This window comes from Mustelus asterias, chromosome 16, assembly GCF_964213995.1.
Source record: "Mustelus asterias chromosome 16, sMusAst1.hap1.1, whole genome shotgun sequence".
Lineage (NCBI taxonomy): Eukaryota > Metazoa > Chordata > Chondrichthyes > Carcharhiniformes > Triakidae > Mustelus > Mustelus asterias.
Genome location: NC_135816.1, coordinates 93,025,423 through 93,050,414, shown reverse-complemented (window position 1 = coordinate 93,050,414; position 24,992 = coordinate 93,025,423). Strand labels below are relative to the sequence as shown.

At 42.4% G+C, this 24,992-nt stretch overlaps 1 protein-coding gene across 1 annotated transcript in view; it reads left to right on the top strand.

The window, feature by feature from the left end:
- The window catches only part of LOC144505396 (NACHT, LRR and PYD domains-containing protein 3-like), a 38,792-nt gene extending 14,040 nt beyond the window's left edge, over positions 1-24,752 (top strand). The window contains 4 exon segments of the mRNA XM_078231507.1: positions 18,606-18,622; positions 19,633-19,739; positions 22,988-23,128; positions 24,675-24,752. Coding sequence (XP_078087633.1) covers positions 18,606-18,622; positions 19,633-19,739; positions 22,988-23,128; positions 24,675-24,752 — 343 coding nt within the window.
- The last annotated feature ends 240 nt before the right edge of the window (positions 24,753-24,992 follow it).

Sequence of the window (24,992 nt, the reverse complement as noted above, 5' to 3'; positions counted from 1 at the left end):
CATTTTCTTTTGGGAAAAAAAAACGTTTTTATCAACGCTATCGAACAAATATAGTCTTACACACTACTGTCATTCCTTAATCAATATATATTTTAAATATAATAGTCAGGTCTGTGCAAACTTTTCTCCAACCTAGAATTAGGGTGTTTTACCGGACAGCAACAAAGTATTCGATCCATCATTAACGGGCGGGTATTTTGATGTGCTGACAAATGTACTGCCACATCTCAGCTTTTTCCAAGTTACACTGAAATCCTGTCAATTTCAAGTGCAGTATATTTCCTTTCAGAGTTTTGGTAGAAATCTGTTTATAAGCCTTTTTTAAGTGCTGCACTCCAGAACATAATTCAAGGGCAATTGGAGACGACAACTGCCGACATCGTCAGCGGTGGCAGAATTTCAACAAAGTATAAAAAAGCGCTTTGTCAGAGCTCTGACAAAGGGCATCTGTACTCGAAACGTCAGCTTTTTTCTCTCCTTGAAGATGCTGCCAGACCTGTTGAGATTATCCAGCGTTTCCCCTTTTGGTTATACAACATCATGATTGTTTTCTGTTCTACTTGTTTGTAATTAATAGAGATTATTGTTAATTTTATTTGTATGTGTTAACTGTATTCCTAATTAAAATTTGTTTGATAAAAGCTCCCTAGTGAGTCATTTGAGTCAGACCTGAATTGAAACATCTTATGGTTACCCGGGCCAAATTCAAAGTGCAAAACTTATGGTCTTGGCTGACTTCATAAAACACTTCGGAGTTTCTGACCTGGTATTACAGAGTTAGATTTGAATATTCGTCATTACTGTTGGAAGGTAGAAACCTGATCATTTTATGTCACTGAATGGTATAGAAGAAGTGATAATAAATGGAACATCTGGAGTAGGTGTGCGAGTGGATGAGATTAAACGACCATTAGGCTACTGAAGCAAAAGGTTAAGGGTGTGCTAATCTCAGTAGTAAAGTGGCAACGCACCTCGCCAGCATGATAATGAATGCCAAAATGATGAACGGCTCAGTCTGAAAGCAAAGGTGTGAACAGAAAGACTCCAACGAGCATATAGCAAACAAGAAAAGAGAAATACAAAACTTTTAGACCCGAATTCTTGAGTCCTCGATGTAACCTGGAGAGAGGCACATTGTCTTCCAACTAAGGACATAACATATTTCAACACACAAACTTCAGTTCAACGGTTCATCACAAGAGATCTGATCTTTGCCTTGTCGTCACTCATTCAACAGTGCAGCCACTTACTCTCCCACTAATCCTCTCATTCAACAGTGCAGCCACTTACTCTCCCACTAATCCCCTCATCCACTCACCAACCGAATCTCCAAGTCACTCTCTTCCACATGCGCTCAGGCACCCACTCACTAACGCACCCGCCAACGAACTTCAAACCCTCAGTCAACCATTTAACTCTCCGTCTCCTGCATGGGGCCATTTGAAATGTTTCGAATGAGAGAGCAAATGTGACGTCCTATGAACGTAAATTATGTAGTATTTATTTAAAATGGCCATTCAATGATCCAGAAATATAGAATATCCCTTAAAGTTGAAATCCAGACAGAAATAGTGACTCTTCAAGAAGAGAGGAATTGGATAAGTTTATGTGTCGGTATAATGAATAAGACTATATCTGGCAAAGACAATATTCCAAACTGCAAATAATCTAATATAGCGATAGCAATCATGACCACGAGATAGGCCACTGCCATTCACATCATGTAACGAGTGGTGTTTTTGCGGAGACTTCTTCCAGGGAAAGGTGATAATTGTCAATAATCAGTTAATAAAAATTGAGAGACAAGGAAACTGAGGAGTTGATTACCAGACTTGGAGCCAAAGCAGCAAGTTGACAGATTTTGGATTAAAAATGCCAGTCTTACTGCAATATTGAATGGCACAAATTGATTCATTGACCTGTCCAGTAGTATCCTACTGAGAATAATTTGAAAATGAATCAGCAATAATAAATTGAGAGATCAATGCAGTAAGTAACAAAATCCAGCACGGAAGTGCAGAGTCTGGGTGTATTGCAGGTGGGGAAGGGGTGGATGAGTAATTTTCCAACCTTTTCCTCTTCAAGGTTCCCCTCCCCACCACTTTCCCATTCACCCGCAACCACCATTCTTGTGCGCCCCACAATCCCATAAGACCATAAGACCATAAGACATAGGAGCGGAGGTAAGGCCATTCGGCCCATCGAGTCCACTCCACCATTCAATCATGGTTGATTTCAACTCCATTTACCCGCTCTCTCCCCATAGCCCTTAATTCCTCGAGAAATCAAGAATTTATCAATTTCTGTCTTGAAGACGCTTAACGTCTCGGCCTCCACAGCCCTCTGTGGCAATGAATTCCACAGACCTACCACTCTCTGGCTGAATAAATTTCTCCTCATCTCTGTTCTAAAGTGACTCCCTTTTATTCTAAGGCTGTGCCCCTGCGTCCTAGTCTCCCCTGCTAATGGAAACAACTTCCATACGTCCATCCTATCTAAGCCGTTCATTATCTTGTAAGTTTCTATTAGATCTCCCCTCAACCTCCTAAACTCCAATGAATACAATCCCACGATCCTCAGACGTTCATCGTATGTCAGGCCTACCATTCCCGGGATCATCCGTGTGAATCTCCGCTGGACCCGCTCCAGTGCCAGTATGTCCTTCCTGAGGTGTGGGGCCCAAAATTGCTCACAGTACTCCAAATGGGGCCTAACCAGTGCTTTATAAAGCCTCAGAAGTACATCCCTGCTTTTGTATTCCAAGCCTCTTGAGATAAATGACAACATTACATTTGCTTTCTTAATTACGGACTCAACCTGCAAGTTTACCTTTAGAGAATCCTGGACTAGGACTCCCAAGTCCCTTTGCACTTTAGCATTATGAATTTTGTCACCGTTTAGAAAATAGTCCATGCCTCTATTCTTTTTTCCAAAGTGCAAGACCTCGCACTTGCCCACGTTGAATTTCATCAGCCACTTCTTGGACCACTCTCCTAAACTGTCTAAATCTTTCTGCAGCCTCCCCACCTCCTCAATACTACCTGCCCCTCCACCTATCTTTGTATCATCGGCAAACTTGGCCAAAATGCCCCCAGTCCCGTCATCTAGATCGTTAATATATAAAGAGAACAGCTGTGGCCCCAACACTGAACCCTGCGGGACACCACTTGTCACCGGTTGCCATTCTGAGAAAGAACCTTTTATCCCAACTCTCTGCCTTCTGTCTGACAGCCAATCGTCAATCCATGTTAGTACCTTGCCTCGCATACCATGGGCCCTTATTTTACTCAGCAGTCTCCCGTGAGGCACCTTGTCAAAGGTCTTTTGGAAGTCAAGATAGATAACATCCATTGGCTCTCCTTGGTCTAACCTATTTGTTATCTCTTCAAAGAACTCTAACAGGTTTGTCAGGCACGACCTCCCCTTACTAAATCCATGCTGACTTGTCCTAATCCGACCCTGCACTTCCAAGAATTTAGAAATCTCATCCTTAACGATGGATTCTAGAATTTTGCCAACAACTGAGGTTAGGCTAATTGGCCTATAATTTTCCATCTTTTTTCTTGTTCCCTTCTTGAACAGTGGGGTTACAACAGCGATTTTCCAATCCTCTGGGACTTTCCCTGACTCCAGTGACTTTTGAAAGATCATAACTAACGCCTCCACTATTTCTTCAGCTATCTCCTTTAGAACTCTAGGATGTAGCCCATCTGGGCCCGGAGATTTATCAATTTTCAGACCTTTTAGTTTCTCTAGCACTTTCTCCTTTGTGATGGCAACCATATTCAACTCTGCCCCCTGACTTTCCTGAATTGTTGGGATATTACTTATGTCTTCTACTGTGAAGACTGACGCAAAGTACTTATTAAGTTCCTCAGCTATTTCCTTGTCTCCCCATCACTAGATTACCAGCGCCATTTTGGAGCGGTCCAATGTCTACTTTTGCCTCCCGTTTGTTTTTAATGTATTTAAAGAAACTTTTACTATCATTCCTAATGTTACTGGCTAGCCTACCTTCATATTTGATCCTCTCCTTCCTTATTTCTCTCTTTGTTATCCTCTGTTTGTTTTTATAGCCTTCCCAATCTTCTGACTTCCCACTACTCTTTGCCACATTATAGGCTCTCTCTTTTGCCTTGATGCATTCCCTGACTTCCTTTGTCAGCCATGGCTGCCTAATCCCCCCTCTGATAACCTTTCTTTTGTTTGGGATGAACCTCTGCACTGTGTCCTCAATTACTCCCAGAAACTCCTGCCATTGCTGTTCTACTGTCTTTCCCACTCGGCTCTGCTTCCAGTCGATTTTTGTCAGTTCCTCCCTCATGCGCCTGTAATTACCTTTATTTAACTGTAGAACCTTCACACCTGATTCTGCCTTCCTTCTTTCAAATTGCAGACTGAATTCACCATATTATGATCACTGCTTCCTAAGTGTTCCCTTACTTTAAGATATTTTATCACGTCTGGCTCATTACATAACACTAAGTCCAGAATAGCCTGTTCCCTCGTGGGCTCCATCACAAGCTATCCCTTTCAACCCTTCTCATTTCTCCCTCAACTTATCGGCTTTCTACCCTCATTCTCTCCACGATTCTCCCCTCTTACATTCCCCCATACAACTTAATCTGTTATTCTCTATGTCCGGTTCCTCTGGTGTTAAATCATCCCCTCATCAATTGTGTGATTTGTCTGCATTCCCTGTGCCCAATTTCCAGCTGCTGTCGTTTTTTTTTTCCCTCTCCTCCATTATATGTTTAAAAATTGCCCACTCCTTCTCCCAATCCCCTTCTCCTTTCTCACTCTAATAATTAATCACATCCACTTCATGTGCCCCATCCGGAGAACGTGAACGGACAGCACGGTGGCACAGTGGTTATCACTGCTGCCTCACAGCGCCAGGGACCCGGGTTCAGTTCCATGCTTGGATCACTGTTGATGCACAGGCTGCACGTCTTCCCCATGTCTGCGTGGGTTTCTTCCAGGTGCTTCACTTTCATTTCACAGTCCAAAAGATATGCTGGTCAGGTGCATTTGCCATGTTAAAACTGTTTCTTAGTGTACTCGAACAGGCGTCGCAGTGTGGCAACTAGGAAATTTTCACAGTGTTAATGTAAGCTTACTTCCGACACTAACAAATGAACGAGAACCTTCTCCGTCTCACCAATTCTAACACCTCCATCGTCTTCCTTCACTGTGTTTTGTTCCCGATTTTCCACGTTCTCCCCCACACAAAATTGTGTCTTTGACATTCTCAGCCTTGAGCATTCCACCATTAACAACCACGTCCGTCATTTACCCTTTCCACAATGTCCGCTTTAGTTCTCCCCAAACATCATTCTTCCCCTTGCATATTCTCCACTGCCTCTTTCCATTAATTCAACGTCACATTCTCCCCACCCATTCCTGGATTCTCCCGTTCCCCTCCTCTTCTGCCCATCTTGTATTCTCTCCCATTTCTCCATTATTTCTTCCCTTTTCACTCCTATCATTCTGCATGCCCCAGGCTCCCACACGACACCATCATTTAGTACTCTGCACCTGCAACATTCTGCATTTCCCTCGCCCTCGTCCACAGTTACCATGTTCCAACTTTGACCCTTCTCGTGCCTCTTTTCACCATCACAGCTTCCCCATTCTCTTCAGCTCATTTTCTCCTTCTTTCCCATTTCCTATCCTTGCACCACTTTCCCATATTATTGTTCCACTCACTCACCCCTTCGCGACCTCCTCCCCGTCTATGTCGACCCTCCCATTCTCAATAAAAACATTTCTCACTCATTTGTTCCCACTTCTATCCCCAGTAATCATATACATCTCCCCAAATTCTCATCAACGCAATCCTTCTCCGAAATATTTCGATTCCCCCTCACATGCTTCCCTATTCCTTTTGTGCGTCCTCCATTCAGCATTTGAATTCCCCCATTTCCCAGGTCCAACATATTATTCCCCTGCCCGTTCCCATCCTCTCGATTTGCTCATTAACCATTCGCTATCTAAGCTTCTCATATCCACTCACCTCTCACACGACTCCCTATCTGCCCTTTCCAATTATCCACATCCCAATTTCACCACCCCTCCCACTTTCTACCCCGTGCCCTCTCCCATTAACCCACTAACCTTCCTTATTATCCATCATCTTCTACCGCAAATTTTCATTTCCGATTCTCAATTCACCTGTCCTCCGCGATAATACTCCCAATTCCAATTCCATGTATTTTCTTCCTGATTTCCTCTCCACCACTTCCTCGCTTTATCTTTCCTGAGAAAATTTGATGACTCCAGTCCACCCGTTCCTGTCCTTCCAAGTATTTGCTCTTGGCCGGGAGGAGGCGGTGTGTGCACAGTATGAAGAGGGCTGCTGCCTATGCAGAAAGCATGCAAATGAGATCGGTGATGGTGAAGCTCCAGCTCTGTTCTTGTGATTAAAAAATCCCAGTGTCTGACATTTGGACCAATCTCCATATTCCTGTGTATTTTGTAAGATCGTTGGTGCCGTTGTCAACCAATAATCTAACATAACGTTGAAGGCTGGATTAATCCACTGCTCTCCATAATAGCAAATTCCAAAAAAATACTTTTGAGAGAAATTCCTCCACCTCTGAATTTTAAATGGATGGCTTTTTAAGACAGCGGCCCCTAGTTCCACTTTCTCCCATGAGAGGAATCATCTTGTCAGTATCTACCCTATCAATCCAGCTGATAATTATATGGTTTTCAATAAGATGGGCACTCCTTCTAAACACCAGTAAGTTTAGTCCCAGCCTTCTCAACCTCAGCTCATAAGACAAACCCATCACTGGAGAAATCATCCCAATGAGCTAAATCGGAGATTCGGCAAATTAATACGCAAAGACTGCATCTCAGAATGAGTCACCCGCATTGTGGGTGCGGCAAGGTGGCCGCACAGCGCCACGAACTCGAGTTCAATTCCGGCCTCCGGCGACAATCTCTGTGGAAGTTATACATTCTCCCCGTGCCTGCCTGGTCTTTCTGCAGGTGCTCCGTTTTGTTTCCCACTCCAAAGAAGTACAGGGTAGGTTGACTTCCCATACATGTCTAACTGCGTTAATGATACAGTTGAGCTTTTCAAGAGAATAAAAACTCAAGAACAGCTAATGCATCGTCAAGTGTCTAACATGGAGGGACTGAAACCTGTCGCCTTTCTAACTGCTATCATTGTTAATCCTAAAAAGGCATCTTAAGAATCTGTCAAGTATCCCAGTAGCCCCTACTTTTACAAGTTTGTTGACCGTTATCGCAATTTCATTTCTACATAACAGCGCCATCAGCAACATGTGAGCATCCATCAGCAGCAGGATTGAAACCAAGCAATAACCCATTATTTTTCTGTTCCGTCTTCCTTAATTCATGCCTCGCAGTCATTGAGTAAAATCCTCGCAAAGATACATACATATGAGATATTAAACGCACGAAGCAATATCATGATTTTGTGGGGTAGTGACATTGAGATAGATCATCAAAAATGATCTTCTGAACTAACCAAGCAGGTTCGAGGGCCGAATAGTATATTCCTGCTTCTATTTCCCAAATTCCAATGAGGAAAATAACTATTTTATGGTGGGAAATGTCTTGCATCTGAAGAAAATGGACCATTTACACAACCGGCTCATGTGCGGAATAGGGAAGTACTATATTAGATTTTTCAAATCAGTCCAAAACTAAGGCTCTGGGGTTGTTAGCTTTGGGGTCAGACCCGGACTCATTCGGTCGACGTGGTTTCTATGTCCTAGCCCAAGACTCTTCGGTGGGCTGGTTCTAAGAAATCCCACCTGAACCTCTCACCATCAGATTCAAAGATAGAGTGAGGAAAATGGGGAGAGGGCTGGGGGGAGAGAGAGAGAGACAGAAAGACTTTGGTAAATTGGTGGGGGGACTTGAAGAGTGATGTGTCCAATAATTTGTGCCAAAAATCTATTGATACATTGATATTGCAAGCATTTGCAGATTTTGACTTCCGAATGTACAATTGTATTCGTCGATTAGCAGATCTGAGGAGCTGAGAATTGAAGTGAATGTTGGCGGGAGAAAATGCTCGTTTCCCCCCCCCCGCCCCCTCCCCCCCCCCCTCCCCCCACCACCCGCTCCCTGCACCGGGCACGCTGAATCTACTGTTCTACCCTTACGGTTCGAACACCCAGTCACCATTTATTTTCCAGTGTGCACTTCTTTTTCTGTCTTGATTTGAAGTTCTGGGATAAGCATTAAGTTAATAGAGTGAACACATAGAAATCCATTGCTGGGTTTTCTCATTTGTTTTGTTTATTAATTAATTGAATCATTGTTGTAACTGGATATTTCACCGCACCCATGAGCTGTTCTCTAAATTTTGACTGAGTCGCCCCATAAATAAATGTATTTGTGCAGCAACTTAAATTCTGCAGCATAAATCCAACTTGTCCAAATATGAATTCAGACGTGCTGTAATCCCTAGCGTTTACTCCTTTAATGGTATAATATAAGAAATGTAAAACATACACTAGCCATAGAAATATAAAACTGCCGGATATGGTGAAAAGTAAAATTACAGATTTCCTTCTGCCCTCCATCTCTGGATCATTGTGATTGTTTCTATCGTTCTGACCCCTCAAGTTCTTGCGGACTCGACTTGCCACTAAAATATGCCTGACGGTCAGAGCGTTGAGCAACATCACCAAAGTGAATGGCAGTAATGGAGTTAAAACCGTATCGATCCAGTCAAATCCTATCCATTCCGGTGCTGTGTAATAAATTGGCTTAATATAACAGGACCACGGCACATTATCAATTAATTCGGCAGGTTCTATCGCAAAGTAGAAAGGTATGTTTTTCAAACAGAGCAGAGTGCAGGTTGTTGCCAAAACCACAACTGCAGTTTTCTCAGTGCAATACTTTGTCTTTAACTTCTGGCAACAAATGGCTACAAATCGGTCAAAAGTGAAAGTGATGGTGAACCAGACAGAACAATCTGTGGCGGCATGACGCAGCACATTAATACAACTGCACACAGGTGTGATGTAAAAGAAACTCTGCGGGAAATAATAATAGACAACCTTCCACAGAACGACATCAGTGATAATGAATAGAAGATCTGCCACAGCCATGGCCACCAAGTAGTAATTGGTGCAAGTGGAGAGGCCGCACTTTCCCCGGGATAGTATCACAATCGCCAGTAAATTAACTATGAGAGAAAGGAAAGCAGACTGCAAATGAACAAATCAAGCATTTCCTGCATTAAGACAGTTAGGACAGCAATTCAGTATTAAAAGCAAAATGGTTGAGTATGGAAAAAATAGTTGGAATTTCAAAATTGAATCTTATGAAATCGTAGTGACAGTATTTAAGTTAAGGAAATGGGTTTAGGACAGAAAGCAGGTTGGTGGCACAGTGGTTAGGATTACTACCTCACAGCGCCAACGAGCAGCGTTTAATTCCCGGCTTGGGTCACTGGCTGTGCAGAATCTATATGTTCTCCCATGTCGGCGTGAATTTCCTTGGGTGCTCTGGTTTCCTGCCACGATCTGAAAGACGTGCTAGTTAGGTGCGTTGATCATGCTAAATTCTCCTTCAGTGTACTCGAAAAGGCGACGGACTGTGGCGACTCGGGGATTTTCACATTAACTTCGTTGCAGTGTTAATGTAAACCTACTTGTGACACTAATAAATAAACTTGACGGGTCATTGTGTTAGAATTCTGATTTTAGCCCTGAGGACGATAGATATTGTTGTCTCCTCAGCGTATCTCCGAGCACAGCTGCTCTTTTGTTATGTATCACTCACTTGGCTTTTGGAATATCATGTAAAATTTTAGAAGTGGTCGATGATACCAAAATTGGAGGAACGACGAACGGTGAGGCTTATGCGAATCACCTGCTACAGGTAAAGTTAGGTTAGCGGAATCAACGCAAGTGGAAGTTAGAATTCAATACAGATGCATGAGATCTTGCGTTTTGTTAGAAACCATACAGAGAGGCACTATGTACATAATAATATAATTCCAAAATATGTGTGTGAAGAGAACCTAAGGCTTGCATGTGCATCTGTTTCTGGGGCTGCCAGGGAACACTAAGATATTGGCAGTTATGGATATGGATCTGTTCTTCACAAAGGGAAATTTGGATGGACATTTATAAAGCTCTGGTTTGTCCTTAACTAAACTATTGCTTCCAATTCTTGTCACTATGGGTTATGAAATATGTAAAGATCCTTCAAAGGATTCAGTTTTTGGAGATTGTTCCAGGATGGGTGATTTTAGTCGTAAGTATAGATGTATGTTTAGTTTGGAAATACCAGCATTGTTCTCCTTGGAGCGAAAAGAAGATCAAGGTTGATTTTATAGCGGTGCTCCATGTCATAATAGACTTTGGTTAGATAGAGAACATGAAACTCTTCTCATTAGCTAATGGCTCAAGGACTAGGGTATATGTATTTAACATTTTGAGCAAGAGCTACTTGATCAATGCCAGGTAGAACATTTTTCTTTAACAATGACTGATAGTGACATGTTATTTGTTGCTCATGAGCCTGATGGAAGTGCAATCAATCATTTCAGGAGGAAATTGTGCAAGCATTTGAAGCAAGTAAACGTGTGTGTTATGTGGATCAAACAGGGGAATGGCACATAATACTGTTCCATGGTAGCCAATTTAGAATCAGTGAGCCGAATGGCGCTCAATGCCAAATGTCAATGGCTTAGCAATCCAATGACCCTCTGATTTACAAATAGAGGTTGCATTAATTGAGGCAATGGAATAAAATTAGATCAACATGTAACATTTGCAATCACAGGCCAAAACTACAGACCAGATCTTAAACATGTTTAAAGTGCTTCAATCATCACAGTCACTTACCAACCACACCAAGAGCAGAAAGAATATTGTAGTATATTTTCAGGATACTGTCACTTGGATAATGCATTTTGTCTGAGAAGTGATTCGCTGCTTCCTGTTGCAACCAACCTCTCTGCATTAAATTCTAAACCATTTGAAGCATTTAATTTATACCCTGTCGAATCCCCAGGGCAGGTTAAGGTTGCACCATTTTTGTCTTTATTTAAATTGATGCAACAGATTATGACATTGAGCTCAGCCTGTGTTAGGATGGAATATACCTATTTCTGTAATCGACTTAGAATGCCAATTATAAAAGTGTACAATGCCAGCAACTTTAACTAATAATAGTAATAATAAAGTCGACTCTGTCTTCTCCCATAAATGAGGTTGTTCATTCAAATATAACCAGCCCATCACTAGATCGTATCTTGTCTATGATATGACCTTCACTCCAGTGTGACCATTCATATTTGAAATTCTAAATGTATCCTGCCTGTTTCAGGGCTCTTTTTCTGCAATCTGAAATGCAGATGTTCCTTTAACAGTGGAGTTTTTGGTGCATTGTGGCGTCACGGTGGCACAGAGGTTAGCACTGCTGCCTCTCAGCAGCAGGGATCTGGGTTCTATTCCAGCCTTGGGCCACTACCTGGGTTCAATTCCGCTTTTGGATGACTGTCTGTAAATTTTGCCTGTACCTGTGTGGGTTTATTCCGGGTGCCCCTCTTTTCTCGCTCAGGCTAGATGGATTGGCCATGCTAAGTTGCCCCTTACTGTCCAGAGATGTAGGTTAGGCGGTAAAAGCGTGAGGTTACGGGGATAGAGCAGTGGGCAAGGGGCTTAGGTAAAACGCTTTTTCGGTGAATCGGTGCAAATTCGATAGGCTGAATAACTTATTTCTGCATTTTAGGGGTTATAAGGGATTAAATGTATTTTAAGCTATTAAAATTGATCGTTTGTATCCATGCATTGCGGAATTCATCTAACATAGCATCAGAAACTAATGCACCAGAAGCGCATTTTGCATCTCAACTTAACACAGCAAGGAAACGTAATACCAAAAGAATACCCGAATTGAAACAGATCCTTCAATCGATGCGGACCTTCGAACTGATAAAGAGCATGAAACCGAGCAGCCTATGGAAACATAATTAGCAATGAAACGTCTAAAATCCCTGACTGGCACACACTTTTCAACTGGTATGTGCTCCCCAGCTGAAAAAGACGCTCTAATTGTTCCAGCTCTTCAAACATCGCAGCCATTTGAACGTTTGCTGTGGGCAGTACGGTGGTGCAGTGTTGCACTGCTGCCTCACAGCACTAGGGACATAGGTTCGATTCCGGCCTTGGTCACTGTCTTCGTGGAGTTAGCACGTACTCCCCGTGTCTGCGTGGGTTTCCTTCAGATGCTCTGCTTACGCCCCACAGTCCAAAGATGTGCGGCTTAAGTTGATTGTCATGCTGGAAATGGTCCCAATGTAAGGGCGATTAGCAGGGTATAGGGCCTGGGTGAGATTGGGATCGGAACAGACTCGGTGGGCCGAAAAGTTTTCTTCTGTAGTGTTGGGATTCTGTGATTTCATTTACAGTCGCCACAAGTAACACGAACATTCCGACCAGTCGATGTTCACCCTCCAATTCAGAAAGCAACTGTGCTATCAATGCCGACAATGAAACTGCTTCTTCTCCTCTGACTGAAACAACATCCTAATCTATTAGAACTCAGCTTAATTGGTTACCTGAAACTAACGGTATCCTTAACCTATTCACACTAAAAATTAACGTGAGATGAAAGTAAATTAATTCATCAGTTCCTGTAATAAGATATCTCAAGTAAATGGCACATATTAGTCTGGCACCTCAAACTAAAAGCACTCCACAAGCTGATACAATTCAGTGAGCTGATGCAGTGTAGGACTATAGAGTTATTGACATTCCCGACAGATGAGGCATTGAGCACATTTTGTTTTTTTCCAGTCAAAAATGAAACGAATTTGGCATAATGCCTGTCTTGTGTTGCTACATGATATGAATATCGATCTGTTGAATTTTCAATAATACGATGCAAGGAACTGACTCTATGATTCTGATATTCTCCAGCGTTTGGGTGAGACAATTATTGTTAAATTTCATGTTATACCTCTGCCACTTAATTTAATAGAATTGATTTGATTTTATTTGATTTATTATTGTCACATGTATTAACATAAATGTGAAAAGTATTGTTTCTTAAGCGCTATACAGACAAAACATACCGTTCATAGAGAAGGAACCGAGAGAGTGCAGAATGTAGTGTTACAGTCATGCTTAGGGTGTAGAGAAAGATCAACTTAATGCAAGGTATGTCCAGTCAAAAGTCTGGCAGCAGCAAGGAAGAAGCTGTTCTTGAGTCGGTTGGTACGTGACCTCAGACTTTTGTATCTTTTTCCCGAAGAAAGAATGTGGAGAGAATATCCAGGGTGCGTGGGGTCCTTAATTATGCTGGCTGCTTTGCCGAGGCAGAGGGAAGTGTAGACAGAGCCAGTAGGTGGGAGGCTGGTTTGCGAGATGGATTGGGCTACATTCACGACTATTGTAGTTCCTTGCGGCCTTGGGCAGAGCAGGAGTCACACCAAGCTGTGATACAACTAGAAGGAATGCTTTCTATCGTGCATCTGTAAAAGTTGGTGAGAGTCGTAGCTGACATGCCAAATTTCCTTCGTCTTCTGAGAAAGCAGAGGCGCTGGTGGGCTTTCTTAACTGTAGTGTTGGCATGGGGGGACCAGGGCAGGTCTTTGGTGATCTGGACACCTAAAAACTTGAAGCTCTCAACTTCGTCCCCGTTGATGTAGATAGGGGCATGTTCTACTTAACGCTTCCTGAAGTCGATGACAAGCTCCTTCGTTTTGTTGACATTGAGGGAGAGATTATTGTACAGTTTACCAGATTCTCTATCTCATTCCTGTACTCTGTCTCGAAACTATTTGAGATCCGACCCACTACGGTGGTGTTGTCAGCAAACTTGAAAATCGAATTGGAGGGGGATTTGGCCGCACAGTCATGGATGTATAAGGAGAATAGCAGGGGACTGATAACACAGCCTTGTGGGGCACCGGTGTTGAGGATGATCGTGGAGGAGGTGTCTATCCTTATTGGTTGTGGTCTGTGAGTTAGGAAGTTCAGGATCCAGACGCAGAGGGAGGTGCTGAGGTCGAGGCCACGGAATTTGGAGATGAGTTTCGTGGGAATAATAGTGTTGAAGGCTGAGCTGTCGTCAATAAATAGGAGTCTGACATAGGTCTTCTTGTTCTCTAGGTCTTCCAGGGTTGAGTGCAGGGCCAGGGATATGGCGATCTTTTGCGGCGGTAGGCAAACTGCAGTGGATCCAGGTAGTCCGGGAGGCTGAATTGAGTCATGCCATGACTAACCTTTCGAAGAACTTCATAGTGATCTTTGTCAGGGCCATCGGACGATAGACATTAAAGCACCCTACTTGGTATTTCTTCGGTATCGGGATGATGGTTGTATCTTGAAGCAGATAGGGACGTCAGATTGTTGCAAAGGGAGGTTGAAGATGTCTGTGAATACCTCCGTCAGTTGATCCACCCAGGATCTGAGTGCACGCCTGGGTACCCCATCAGGACCAGTTGCTTTCCGTGGGTTTACCTTCAAGAAAGCTGCTCTGATATCTGCAATGATGACCCCAGATATAGGTTCATCCAGGGCTTCCAATGTCGAGGGCATGCTCGCTGACCTCTCGCTCAAAACGGGCGTAGAAAGTATTGAGCTCATCAGGGATGGGTGCGTTGGAGCCGGCGATTTTACTTGCCTCCATCTTGTAGCCTGTTATGTCTTGCAAACCTTGCTACTGTCGGCGGGCGTCGGTGTGGCTAGCCTGGGCCTCTAGCTTGGTCCTTCCAGACCTCCGTATGTCATTGATGTGATCTTATTCTCTATATCTTAAAGTGCAAAGAACTGTTCATGGTATTCTAGTTCTGGTCCTGAGTGTGATCATGAAACATTTATCACAAACACCTTGTAATGGGTAGGACGTTTATGCAGAAATGAAAGCTTTGCTTGTTCTTCCATGTCTTTGGTGATTGGTCTCACAAGTGACTTTATGTTTCAATTCTACCTCTATATTTATCTAATCAAAATAAATTGTTAAAAGATGACTGAACTTTTCATTCTCTCTTTTGTTTAAAGTTGTGTAACAAATAACTGCATTGTAAAAGAAAGAAAAATGTGTTCTTCTGTAACACTGTTCAGAATGCAAATGGCATTCCAAATCACTTTAATGCCGACTAAATGTGTGTTGAGTCATCAGGCAGTGGTATGCTGCAGTAAATGTGACGGTCCATTTGCTGAAAGCAATTTCGTAAGATGGGCAACGTTACAATGACTTTCTGAGCTGGAGGGGTTACGGAGACAAGAGGCTTTTTGTGACTGCATGAGTTTGCAGAGATAAGGAAGGCATTAGGGTCTGGTGAAGAATACAGAGTTAGAAAAGGCAGATCTAGAGGTCACAGTGTCAGAATAAGTGGTAACCCATTCAGGACTGAGAAGATGATGAGCTTCTTCATTCAGTAAGTTTTGAACCTGTGGAGCTTTTGAACCTCTACCACAGAAAGCTGTTAAATATGTTCAAGAGGTAGCTGGACGAGCCCTTGTGGCAAAAGTGATAGAGGGGTATGGAGAGAAAGCGAGAGTGGGATACTGAGAGTGCATGATCAGCCACGATCATTTTGAATGGTGGTGCAGGCTCGAAGGGCCGAATGGCCTATCCGGCACCTATTTTCTATGTTTCTATATCGCATTAAATTGCAGCATTGCCTAATTTAGATCTGCATTTCGCAACTTAAAAAACTGCGAGGCAGGCATACTGCTGCTCCAAGAGTAATCTGCCTTCCTGGTATGTTTCCAGACTTGGACCTGCACTGCCAGTTTGAGGTGGTACAACCGTCACAAGGCACACCAGTTAGATATTCATCCGCGAAAGCAGTCTTTGTACCAACATCTTCTTTTCCCCTGATTGTGGAATTTTGCTGAAACTTTTCAACAGCTTTATATAGATTCCCCAGTCCCTGAGGCGGGATGTCTGAGAAGACGTTTAATCTCCATAGAGTTCCATTAATAAGGCCAGAATCGCTATCCGTCCTTGTTGGAATTGCTGCAATAAACAATACTCATTATTTCCCTCTAGCAATCCTGGCTTTTGAACCTTGGCCTAACCCATAGTAGGCAAATCTCAGATGCCGACTCTTTCCTTTATTCTCTGCCACCATTGACACTGGCCAGGCTTCCAGCTTAGTTGCGTAAAGGGATGTGCTCAAACCGTCCATATTAACCAATCATGTATTACAGACATATGGTCCCTTACCTTATTAACCCAATTACGAAATCTAATTCCCCATCACCTCTTCTTCTGTGCCTTTCTAATACGGAACATGAGACACGTTCGTTGCATAATAATTGTCTTTTGGATAATGAGTAGGATATGATCGATACTGCGAATCCATGTTATATTTATATGCTTGGACCCCAGTTCCACAGTTCATTCCACCATGTGGATGCGTCCGTCTGATTAATGATGCGCGCTATGATACAAACATGTTGTTGAACTGCATGATATGTTTTAAATATTCCTTGAGTCTAATTTTGAGCCATTGTCAAATGGACCGACAGGAAGGGGATTGCATAGCAGTACACATTCAAGTATTGCGTCAAATGATCATTAACACTTTCTGTGATTTGTAGGTCAACTGTTTGCCTCCTGTATATTCCCACTAAATCCACCTTCCCTACATTTGCTGGCACTAGTATTGTCCGATCAGTTAGTGGGCATAACCGATATTCCCATTTCAAATGTTTAGCTGCCGTGTGATAATACAATATCGCACGTCACCCAAGCATGCAATGTGGGGTCGCTCTTTCGAAGCCCACATAGCCTGCATTGCACAATTACCTGTAACATTGATTCCGCACCTTGCCTATTCTGTTTTGTATATTGGATGTGCAGCAATCTAGATCTGTACTAATCATGTTTCCCTCCATTTCTGCATTCTTATAGTACTTGACATGATTTCGTCTAATTACCCCAAAATTATTTGCTTTATAGAACATGCAGGTGTTTGCATGGGTGAAATAGATTTTTTCTTTTATTCGTCAATGGGATGTGGGCGTCGCTGACAAAGCCAAAATTTATTGCCCATGCCAAATTGCCCTTGAACTGAGTGGCTTGCTTGGCCATTTCAGAGGGCAGTCAATTCTTGGGTCTGGAGTCACATGTAGGTCAGACTGTGTAGGGAAGAATTCCTTCCCTAAAGGGCATTTGTGGACCAGATGGGTTTATTTTTCCTGACAATCGGCGATGGTTTCATGGTCATCAGTAGATTCTTAATTACATTTTTCTTTATTGCATTCAAATTCCAGCAGCTGTTTTGGAAGGATTCGAACCCGGGTGCCCAGAACATTATCTGAGTTTTTTTTGGATTCATAATCTATTGACAGTACAACTAGGCCATCGCCTCCCCATGACGCTAAAACAATGATGATTGACATATTGGTCTCCATAATACATTCAACATTAATTGGATAGAGAAGCGTAGTTGACATCCGGTGAACCCCTTGTTTGGATGTCTTGAGAGATTAAACGGATGTTCATTTGTAATCCACAATGGGACCATTCAATCACTAATATATCTCGTTTTTTTTCCGTGCTTGTTCAGCACCGATTATCCCTAGGTTTCGCAGACATCGCTTCCATTTGCAGAATCCAAAACATTCTTCCCTATCCCAATAATATTATTGATGGTGCCCGAATGGTTCTCTGGTACACGGGCCAAGTTCTGAATTATATGTGCCACATCAGCTGTCTGTTCTGAATCTCTTGTCCCTTGCAGAGAATCCTTCTAAGCTGTGGGCCTAACGTCCAAACTTTCTGGTCAACAGTTGGTAAATTGATAGAATTAACCATTCAAATCCCGGAATGGAATATTGCAGCGACATAATTTATCAGGCTGCATTTTGACCAGTTCCTATTTCCATGGATCGGGGCACATTTATATGCTACATGTCCCGCTGCTAGACTGGGTTGCATCGGTTACCAACAGATCCACCAAGGCCAGAGATAATAACCTGGTATTGATAAAACACCACTGTGGCAGTGCTATGCCTGTAATATTTTGGACTACGGTCCGACATCATACAAAGCATTAGCATACAAAATGTTATTCTCATTGACGAATGCGAGACAATTCACTGGTTCTGGTATCATAGATTTTTTAATTCATTCGAGGGACATGGGCGTCGCTGGCTGGCCAGCACTTATTGCCCATCCCTAATTGCCCTTACTAAGGTGGTGGTGAGCCACCTTCTTCAGTCACTGAAGTCCATGTGCTGTGGGTTGATGCACAATGTCGTTAGGGTGGGAATTCCAGGATTTTGACCCAGCGACTGCAAAGGAATGGCGAAATATTTCGAAGTCAGGGCCATGAGTGGCTTGGAGGAGAATTTGCAGGTGGTGGTGTTCCCATCTATCTGCTGCCCTTGTCCTTCTAGATGGAAGTGGTCGTGGGTTTGGAAGGTGCTGTCTCAGTATCTTTGGTGAGTGCATCCTTGATAGTATACACTGTTGCTACAGAGCGTCGGTGGTGGGGGAAGTCGATGTTTGTGGATGTGGTGCCAATCAAGCGGGCTGCTTTGTCTTGGATCGTGTAAAGCTTCCTGAGTATTCTTGGAACCGCACGAATCCAGGGAAGTGCGAACTATTGCATCATTCTCCTGACTTATGCTTTTTAGATGGTGGAAAAGTTTTGGTGAGTCAGGAAGTGAGTTACTTGCCGCAGTATTCCCAGCTTCTGAACTGCTCTTCTAGCCGCTGTGTTTATGTGGCGAGTCCAGTTGAGTTTCTTGTGAATGGTAACCCCAAGGGTGTTGCCAACGGGGGATTCAGTGATGGTATCACCATTGAATGTCAAGGAACAGTGGTTAGAGTCTCTCATATTCGTGATGGTCATTGCCTGGCATTGGTGTTGTGCGAATGTCACTTGCCAATTGTCAGCCAAGCCTGGACATTATCCAGATCTTGTTGTGTTTGAGCTTGGGCTGCGTCGGTATCTGGGGAGCTGTGAATTTTGCTGAACATTGTGCAATCATCTACCAACAATGTGGGTCCATTTACACGGGACAGTGGCGAGGACGGTGTTGCCGAAATAAGACATTTACTGCCTCTGCTCGGAATGTTTGTGTTTGTGGTGTATTGATAACATCCATCTTTTGGGATATAGTTCCTATGTCCATATGCCTTCAGTTTTCTGCTCAACTAAATATTTTTCTACGTTAGCTTTACCAGGATGGTGCCTGGTATGGAGCGCATTAGCTATGAGGAGAGGTTGGAGAAACTTGGTTTGTTCTCACTGGAGCGACGGAGGTTGAGGGGAGACCTGGTAGACGTCTACAAGATTATGAGAGGCATGGACAGAGTGGGTAGTCAGAAGCTTTTTCCCAGGGTGGAAGAGTCAATTACTAGGGGGCATAGGTTTAAGGTGCGAGGGGCAAGTTTTAAAATAGATGTACGAGGCAGAATTTTTACACAGAGTGTGGTGGGTGCCTGGAACCCGTTGCCAGGGGAGGTAGTGGAAGCGGATACGGTAGTCACTTTTAAGTGACGTCTTGACAAGTACATGAATGAGATGGGAATAGAGGAATATGGTCCCTGGAAGCGTAGGGGGTTTCAGTTAAATCAGGCAGCATGGTGGGTGTAGGCTTGGAGGGCCGAAGGCCCTGTTCCTGTGCTCTAAATTTCTTTGTTCTTTGTTATCTTTAGGGATGAATAAGCAAAAACTCAATGGTTATTGCTTCAATATTTTTTGGAAGGTCCAACATTTCACGTCAGATCCAGCTGAGTTTCGATGTTTTGTTGCAGCAGTTCAGGTATCATTCTGGCCAACCAAGACTTCACTACCAAAAGGCCAATTTGAAGATTATATTCCCAGTTCAAACATCTTAATTTCACAGCTGGTTCAATTTATGTTGATTGAAAGGGTTTAAAATTAATCTGCTAGTTCAATGACTGTAATTAATCTCCTTCCCCATTGATCCTAATTGTGTCACTGGGGGATGAGCCTCTTCTATTAATAATGGTCCCGTCAACCTGTCATTTCACAATGTCATTGAAAGTATCACTTTCGGCACACCGGCTATACAACTCCACATAGAGGTGCAGAATGGAAAAGAGCTTACAATTAGATGAGCCTATCACAAGATTCCTCATTAAAGTTCAAGCGATTTACTATCCGCTGCTCGCTGCTGCTGCTGTTCCAGGTCACTATCTATATTTATATTTGTACTGGCAGTGTTACACTATATTACTGTGATCATCAATTTACGACAGAAGATCTGGTTGTTGCTTTCATATGCCAAATTTATTTTGCTCTGGTTCGTTGTTTATACCTTCCTTGATTATTGCATCGTCGTCTATCTATTTTTTTCTGCGTGCGAGAAATGATGCTTCCTGACGTGTACCAATTGCCCCAGCAGATGTCACTTTTCAAAATTGACGATTCCTCAATTCTCCAACGCAGAAATCAGAATTAAGATCGATTACATAGTTTGATTTAGGTACCGACCTGCACAGATATGTATAGTTAGATTTTTTTTTACATTTCACAATAATGACTCAAATTCCATCTCTAAGAGTTCATTTCGCTTTCCACCGTTCGGGTTCACGTCTGTTTCGTTGTTACACGCTTTCATTTCATAATTGCATAAAGTATAGTTTCATAATTAAGCTTACTATAATTTTTCAGTACTCCACTGATGTTTCACAGTATTCCTTTCTAATCCATTTGAAGTAATGGAATTCCATGCTGTAGTCTGAAGTGACCAAATCTCTCAAAAGCAAAAACTCAACAATTAAATGTTTCATATGTTTTCCTTTCTTTATTGAAATATATATATAAGTTAATATAACTGAATTATCAAAAAATGGTTTGCGTTTATATTTGACAACACTTCACTTTTTACAAACGTGTAGAATTATCTCTGAATGAGAACAAATATTGCAGTAGGACTCTTATGTTATTCAGTTTCTCAGAGATCACGCTAAAATATTCAATGGGTAATTTTAAGGAACTACATGTCGTAACAGGACAGACCAATCTGTTAACTCGATAAATATTTAATTATCAGGGAAAGTTACAAGTAATGAAGAGCGGAGTCGCGGCTGCTTCCTACCTAATGCCTCATGGTCGTTGGGCAAGGACAGGTATAGCAACGTGGGCTGAATGCCCCACCATAATTGAGATTCATGAAGTAATGAACAGCAGGCTTTCCCTACTTTAACATTGGGCTACTGCCAATTATCAGGGAAGATACCGTTTCTGTCAAAACTGCCATATCCCAAATCGCTAGTTGCAGAAACGAAGCCGGGGTCATGTTCTCCTGCAACCACCACCCTGCAACTCAGCATCAGTATTGCTGTTCAGGTAATGATTACGAGCATCAACGAGCGAGGGATTATTCCTCCACTCAAACGAAAGGCCATGATAATTGATGAGACATCGTAAATAGATTGATTATAGCAACGATCTGAGCTGGGGCCATTCTCTTCCAACAAAAGTAAGAATCAATAACAAGAACCGGGTTGATTGCACCTGAAAAAAAGAACATCAACTGAGTACTGATCAGGAGAAGGAACCTGGATATTCTCCCCCTCCCAACCAGATTGACTGGGTAATTTTTTGAGGTAAAAATGTGGACTATCTCTATCAGCTTATATTATGGTCTGTATGGGATGAGATGAGCAGAATCAGCAACATTGGTAGATTCTCTCAATAGAAGCCAGTGCATTGTGTAATGAACAGGGGAACACCATGAGTCTGACACCCTAACTCTAATCAGGGTCACGTTGGTTGATCAGCAACTGAAACTTGAACATTTTCCCAAACACTAGCCGTGAGTTAACAGCTAGTGGTGGCAAGGATTATGCGCAATGTCCTGGTCAGGTTCTCATATAGGGAACACGTTCCTCTTGATGATAACGAAGAAGATTTACTTGCACTGCTTTGTTCATTTTAACCCCGGATCCATATAGAGCAACCTGAAATATGAACTCGGGTTGATTTTCAAAAACTAAATAAGTGTATTTTTTGTGAAATTGTCAGGGAAGAGAGCCTGGACTGATTCTTCCATGCTAATCAATCCCACAGGACAATGATTAAGCGTGGTAACCTTGGGTTATTCCCTCAGTTGAAAGAGATAGTAGTGGAAAATCGGAACGGTTTCTGTCGCACCACCTCACAGTTGCTAATGTATCATCAAGAGTTTTCAACATGTTTTCTGCATACAAATCCAGAGTTGAGGTGCAGGGATTTTAGCTGATATATCGGCATTCCGCGGCAAATGGGCATTGCAGTGTGCTTGAGCATGAGTTGACTCTACCTGAAACAAATTCACTGGATATTGATGAGCAGGAATGTGGGATGGTTCTGGCACACAAGACCTGGTTTCTGAGTTATGATCGGGACGAGCAGATTGACACGAACGTGGAGGAGGTTGACTCAATTTATTTTTGATAAAAATACATGGCAATGTACTTCATGATCGCCTATTTGACATAATTGCACCCCGGAAAATCAAATTATCAGCTTTAGCTTTGATATTAAACTGGGAGGCATCGCTGTCAATGAAGAAAGTAATAATATTCTTGAATGGGATCATCAGATCACAAAAAATAGAGGAGCAGAAGTGGACTGTACGAACCCTCAAGCCTCTAATGTTTGATATGATTTTGGCCTTAACACTACTTTGCTTTCTGCCTGATTAAATTTTGAAGACCTTGCACATCAAACGATTGCCTCAGCTTAGATGCCCATCAAAAGCGCAAAAGATGGCCGAAATAGTTCAGAATAAATAAAGGAGGGATGATGAATTTTAGGGGAATGCTTAGGGAAATGACATACAGTTACAATGGCATATTTATGAAGGGCGTCCAATGTCAAACGAAACGAGGGCTATTTAAAGCGTGCAAGATATGCTAAGACAACAGTTGGCAAACTGTATATGTTTTCTTCCACGTAAGTAGAGGTATCATGTAAAATAACATGGAATTAACTCTGTAACTTTGAAAGCACGTGGTGGGCCATGGCTAGAGTATCTGGTCCATCCTGGTTGTTCTCCAGAATGTGAGGGCATTTGATACGATGCAGGAAAGATTTACCAGCATCGCTGTAGGAATATGGAATTGTAGCGACATTAATATTTTGGAGCAGCTGGTCTCCTTTTCTATGCAACAAATGAGACCGAGTGGAGAGCTGTTGAAGGTATACAAAATAATTGCAGAGAATAACAAGGATTTAAAAAGAAAATTCGACAGATATTTGAGTTAACTAAGCACATTAAGTACAGAGACAGAAGTGGGACATTGAACAGATTGCATTGTACTACAGAGAACAAAATGAATATTCTAGGCTAGGTTTCTCCTTGTATGCTGTTATGACTCCATGGCTCTATGAAATATACACAAGTTCAATGGGAAATTAATATCCGCTGGTAGCTTTGGCAACTTTTCAATTCTATTTCAGAATCGGTTGACTCAGTTTTAATCACCCCCCACTCACCTCTTAATCATCAGCTGTCCAGCAGAATTTATTTGAACCCATAAAGCTGTGCGTGATCTCGTCTTAGGTTGAGGCTCTTTAAGGTAGCACAATCAGTGGATAACGTGTTTAATAAGGCATATTGTATACTTGCATTTAATAGCCGAGGCATTGAGTCTAAGAGCAGGGATGTTATAGACCTTTATAAAACGTTGGTTCGACCACATATCGAGCATTGCGTGCATTTCTGGAAACCATATTGCACAAGGGATGTGATATCATTGGAAAACGTGCAGAGGAAATTTACCAGGATGTTTCCTGAGGTGGAGACTTTTATTTATGAAGAGAGATTGGATAGGATGAGGTTGCTTTCCTTAGGGCAAAGAAGAAAGAGGAGCGGCATGATTGATATGCAGAACATTACGAAGGGCATAAATAGAGTAGACAGGAAGAAACACTTCTCCGTGGTAGAGGGACCAATAAATAGGAGACATAGACTTAACATAAGAGGCAGGAGGTTTGGAGTGATATGTGGAAATAATTTACTTACCCAAAGGGCGGTGAGAACATGGAACTCACGGCCTGAAGGGAATGTGGAGGCAGATACCCTCATAATATTTAGGAAGTATTTAGATGTAAACTAGTGCTGCCATTGACCAAGAACTGGAAAATGGGTTTAGAATAGTAGGTGGTTTGTCTTTGACAGGCTTCGATGCGATGGGCCGAAGGGCCTTCTCATGTGCTGTATATGTATATGACTGTGGCAATCATTTCAGTGTATCATTAGATAAACTGTCCGGTTTATAAGTCGCAATAAATATTCAGTCATGCGGTAAATTTGGTCCCAGCCTCTATGACCCAGCTGCTCTTTCTTTTCTTATTACAGTTAACTTGATGACGATTACTATCTTGTCTCGAGGAAATTGTGGTCTCTCCAAATGTGTCACGCGTTACCTGTTGGCCATGGCAGTGACCGACCTACTAGTTATTATCATCGATCTAATTTTGAGGCAGATTCCAATTGCTTATCATCGACAGTTTCTTTTTGTACAGTTTATCCCTGTGTGTAATATTCATGCTGCTGTGCTTTTTGCAACGACAGACTGTTCAGTCTGGTTCACTGTCATGTTCACATTTGATCGATTTGTGGCAATTTGTTGTCAGAAATTTAAAACAAAATATTGCACCGAAAAAACGGCTCTTATTGTTCTCTGCACAGTCACTGCATCGTTCTGCCTAAAGGACATCACCTGGTATTTTATGTTAACAGGTCAGTATTGGCTTCAGAACAGACCCTGGTTTTGCTCTGCGCCTGAATTTGTCCGTCAATCGGCGGTTTGGGGAATGATTGAGCTCCTTCATTTTATTCTTACACCGTGTGTCCCATTTGTCCTGATTCTGTTACTCAATGTAGTGACAGTCAGACAGATATTAGTTGCCAGCCGATCTCGAAGGAGACTCCGTGATCACAGCAAAGGTGGAAATTCCAGAGATCAGGAAATGGATAGCCGAAGGAAATCCATTATTTTACTGTTTGCTATTTCAGGGAACTTCATCCTCCTATGGGCAATGTTTCTTCTGTATTCTC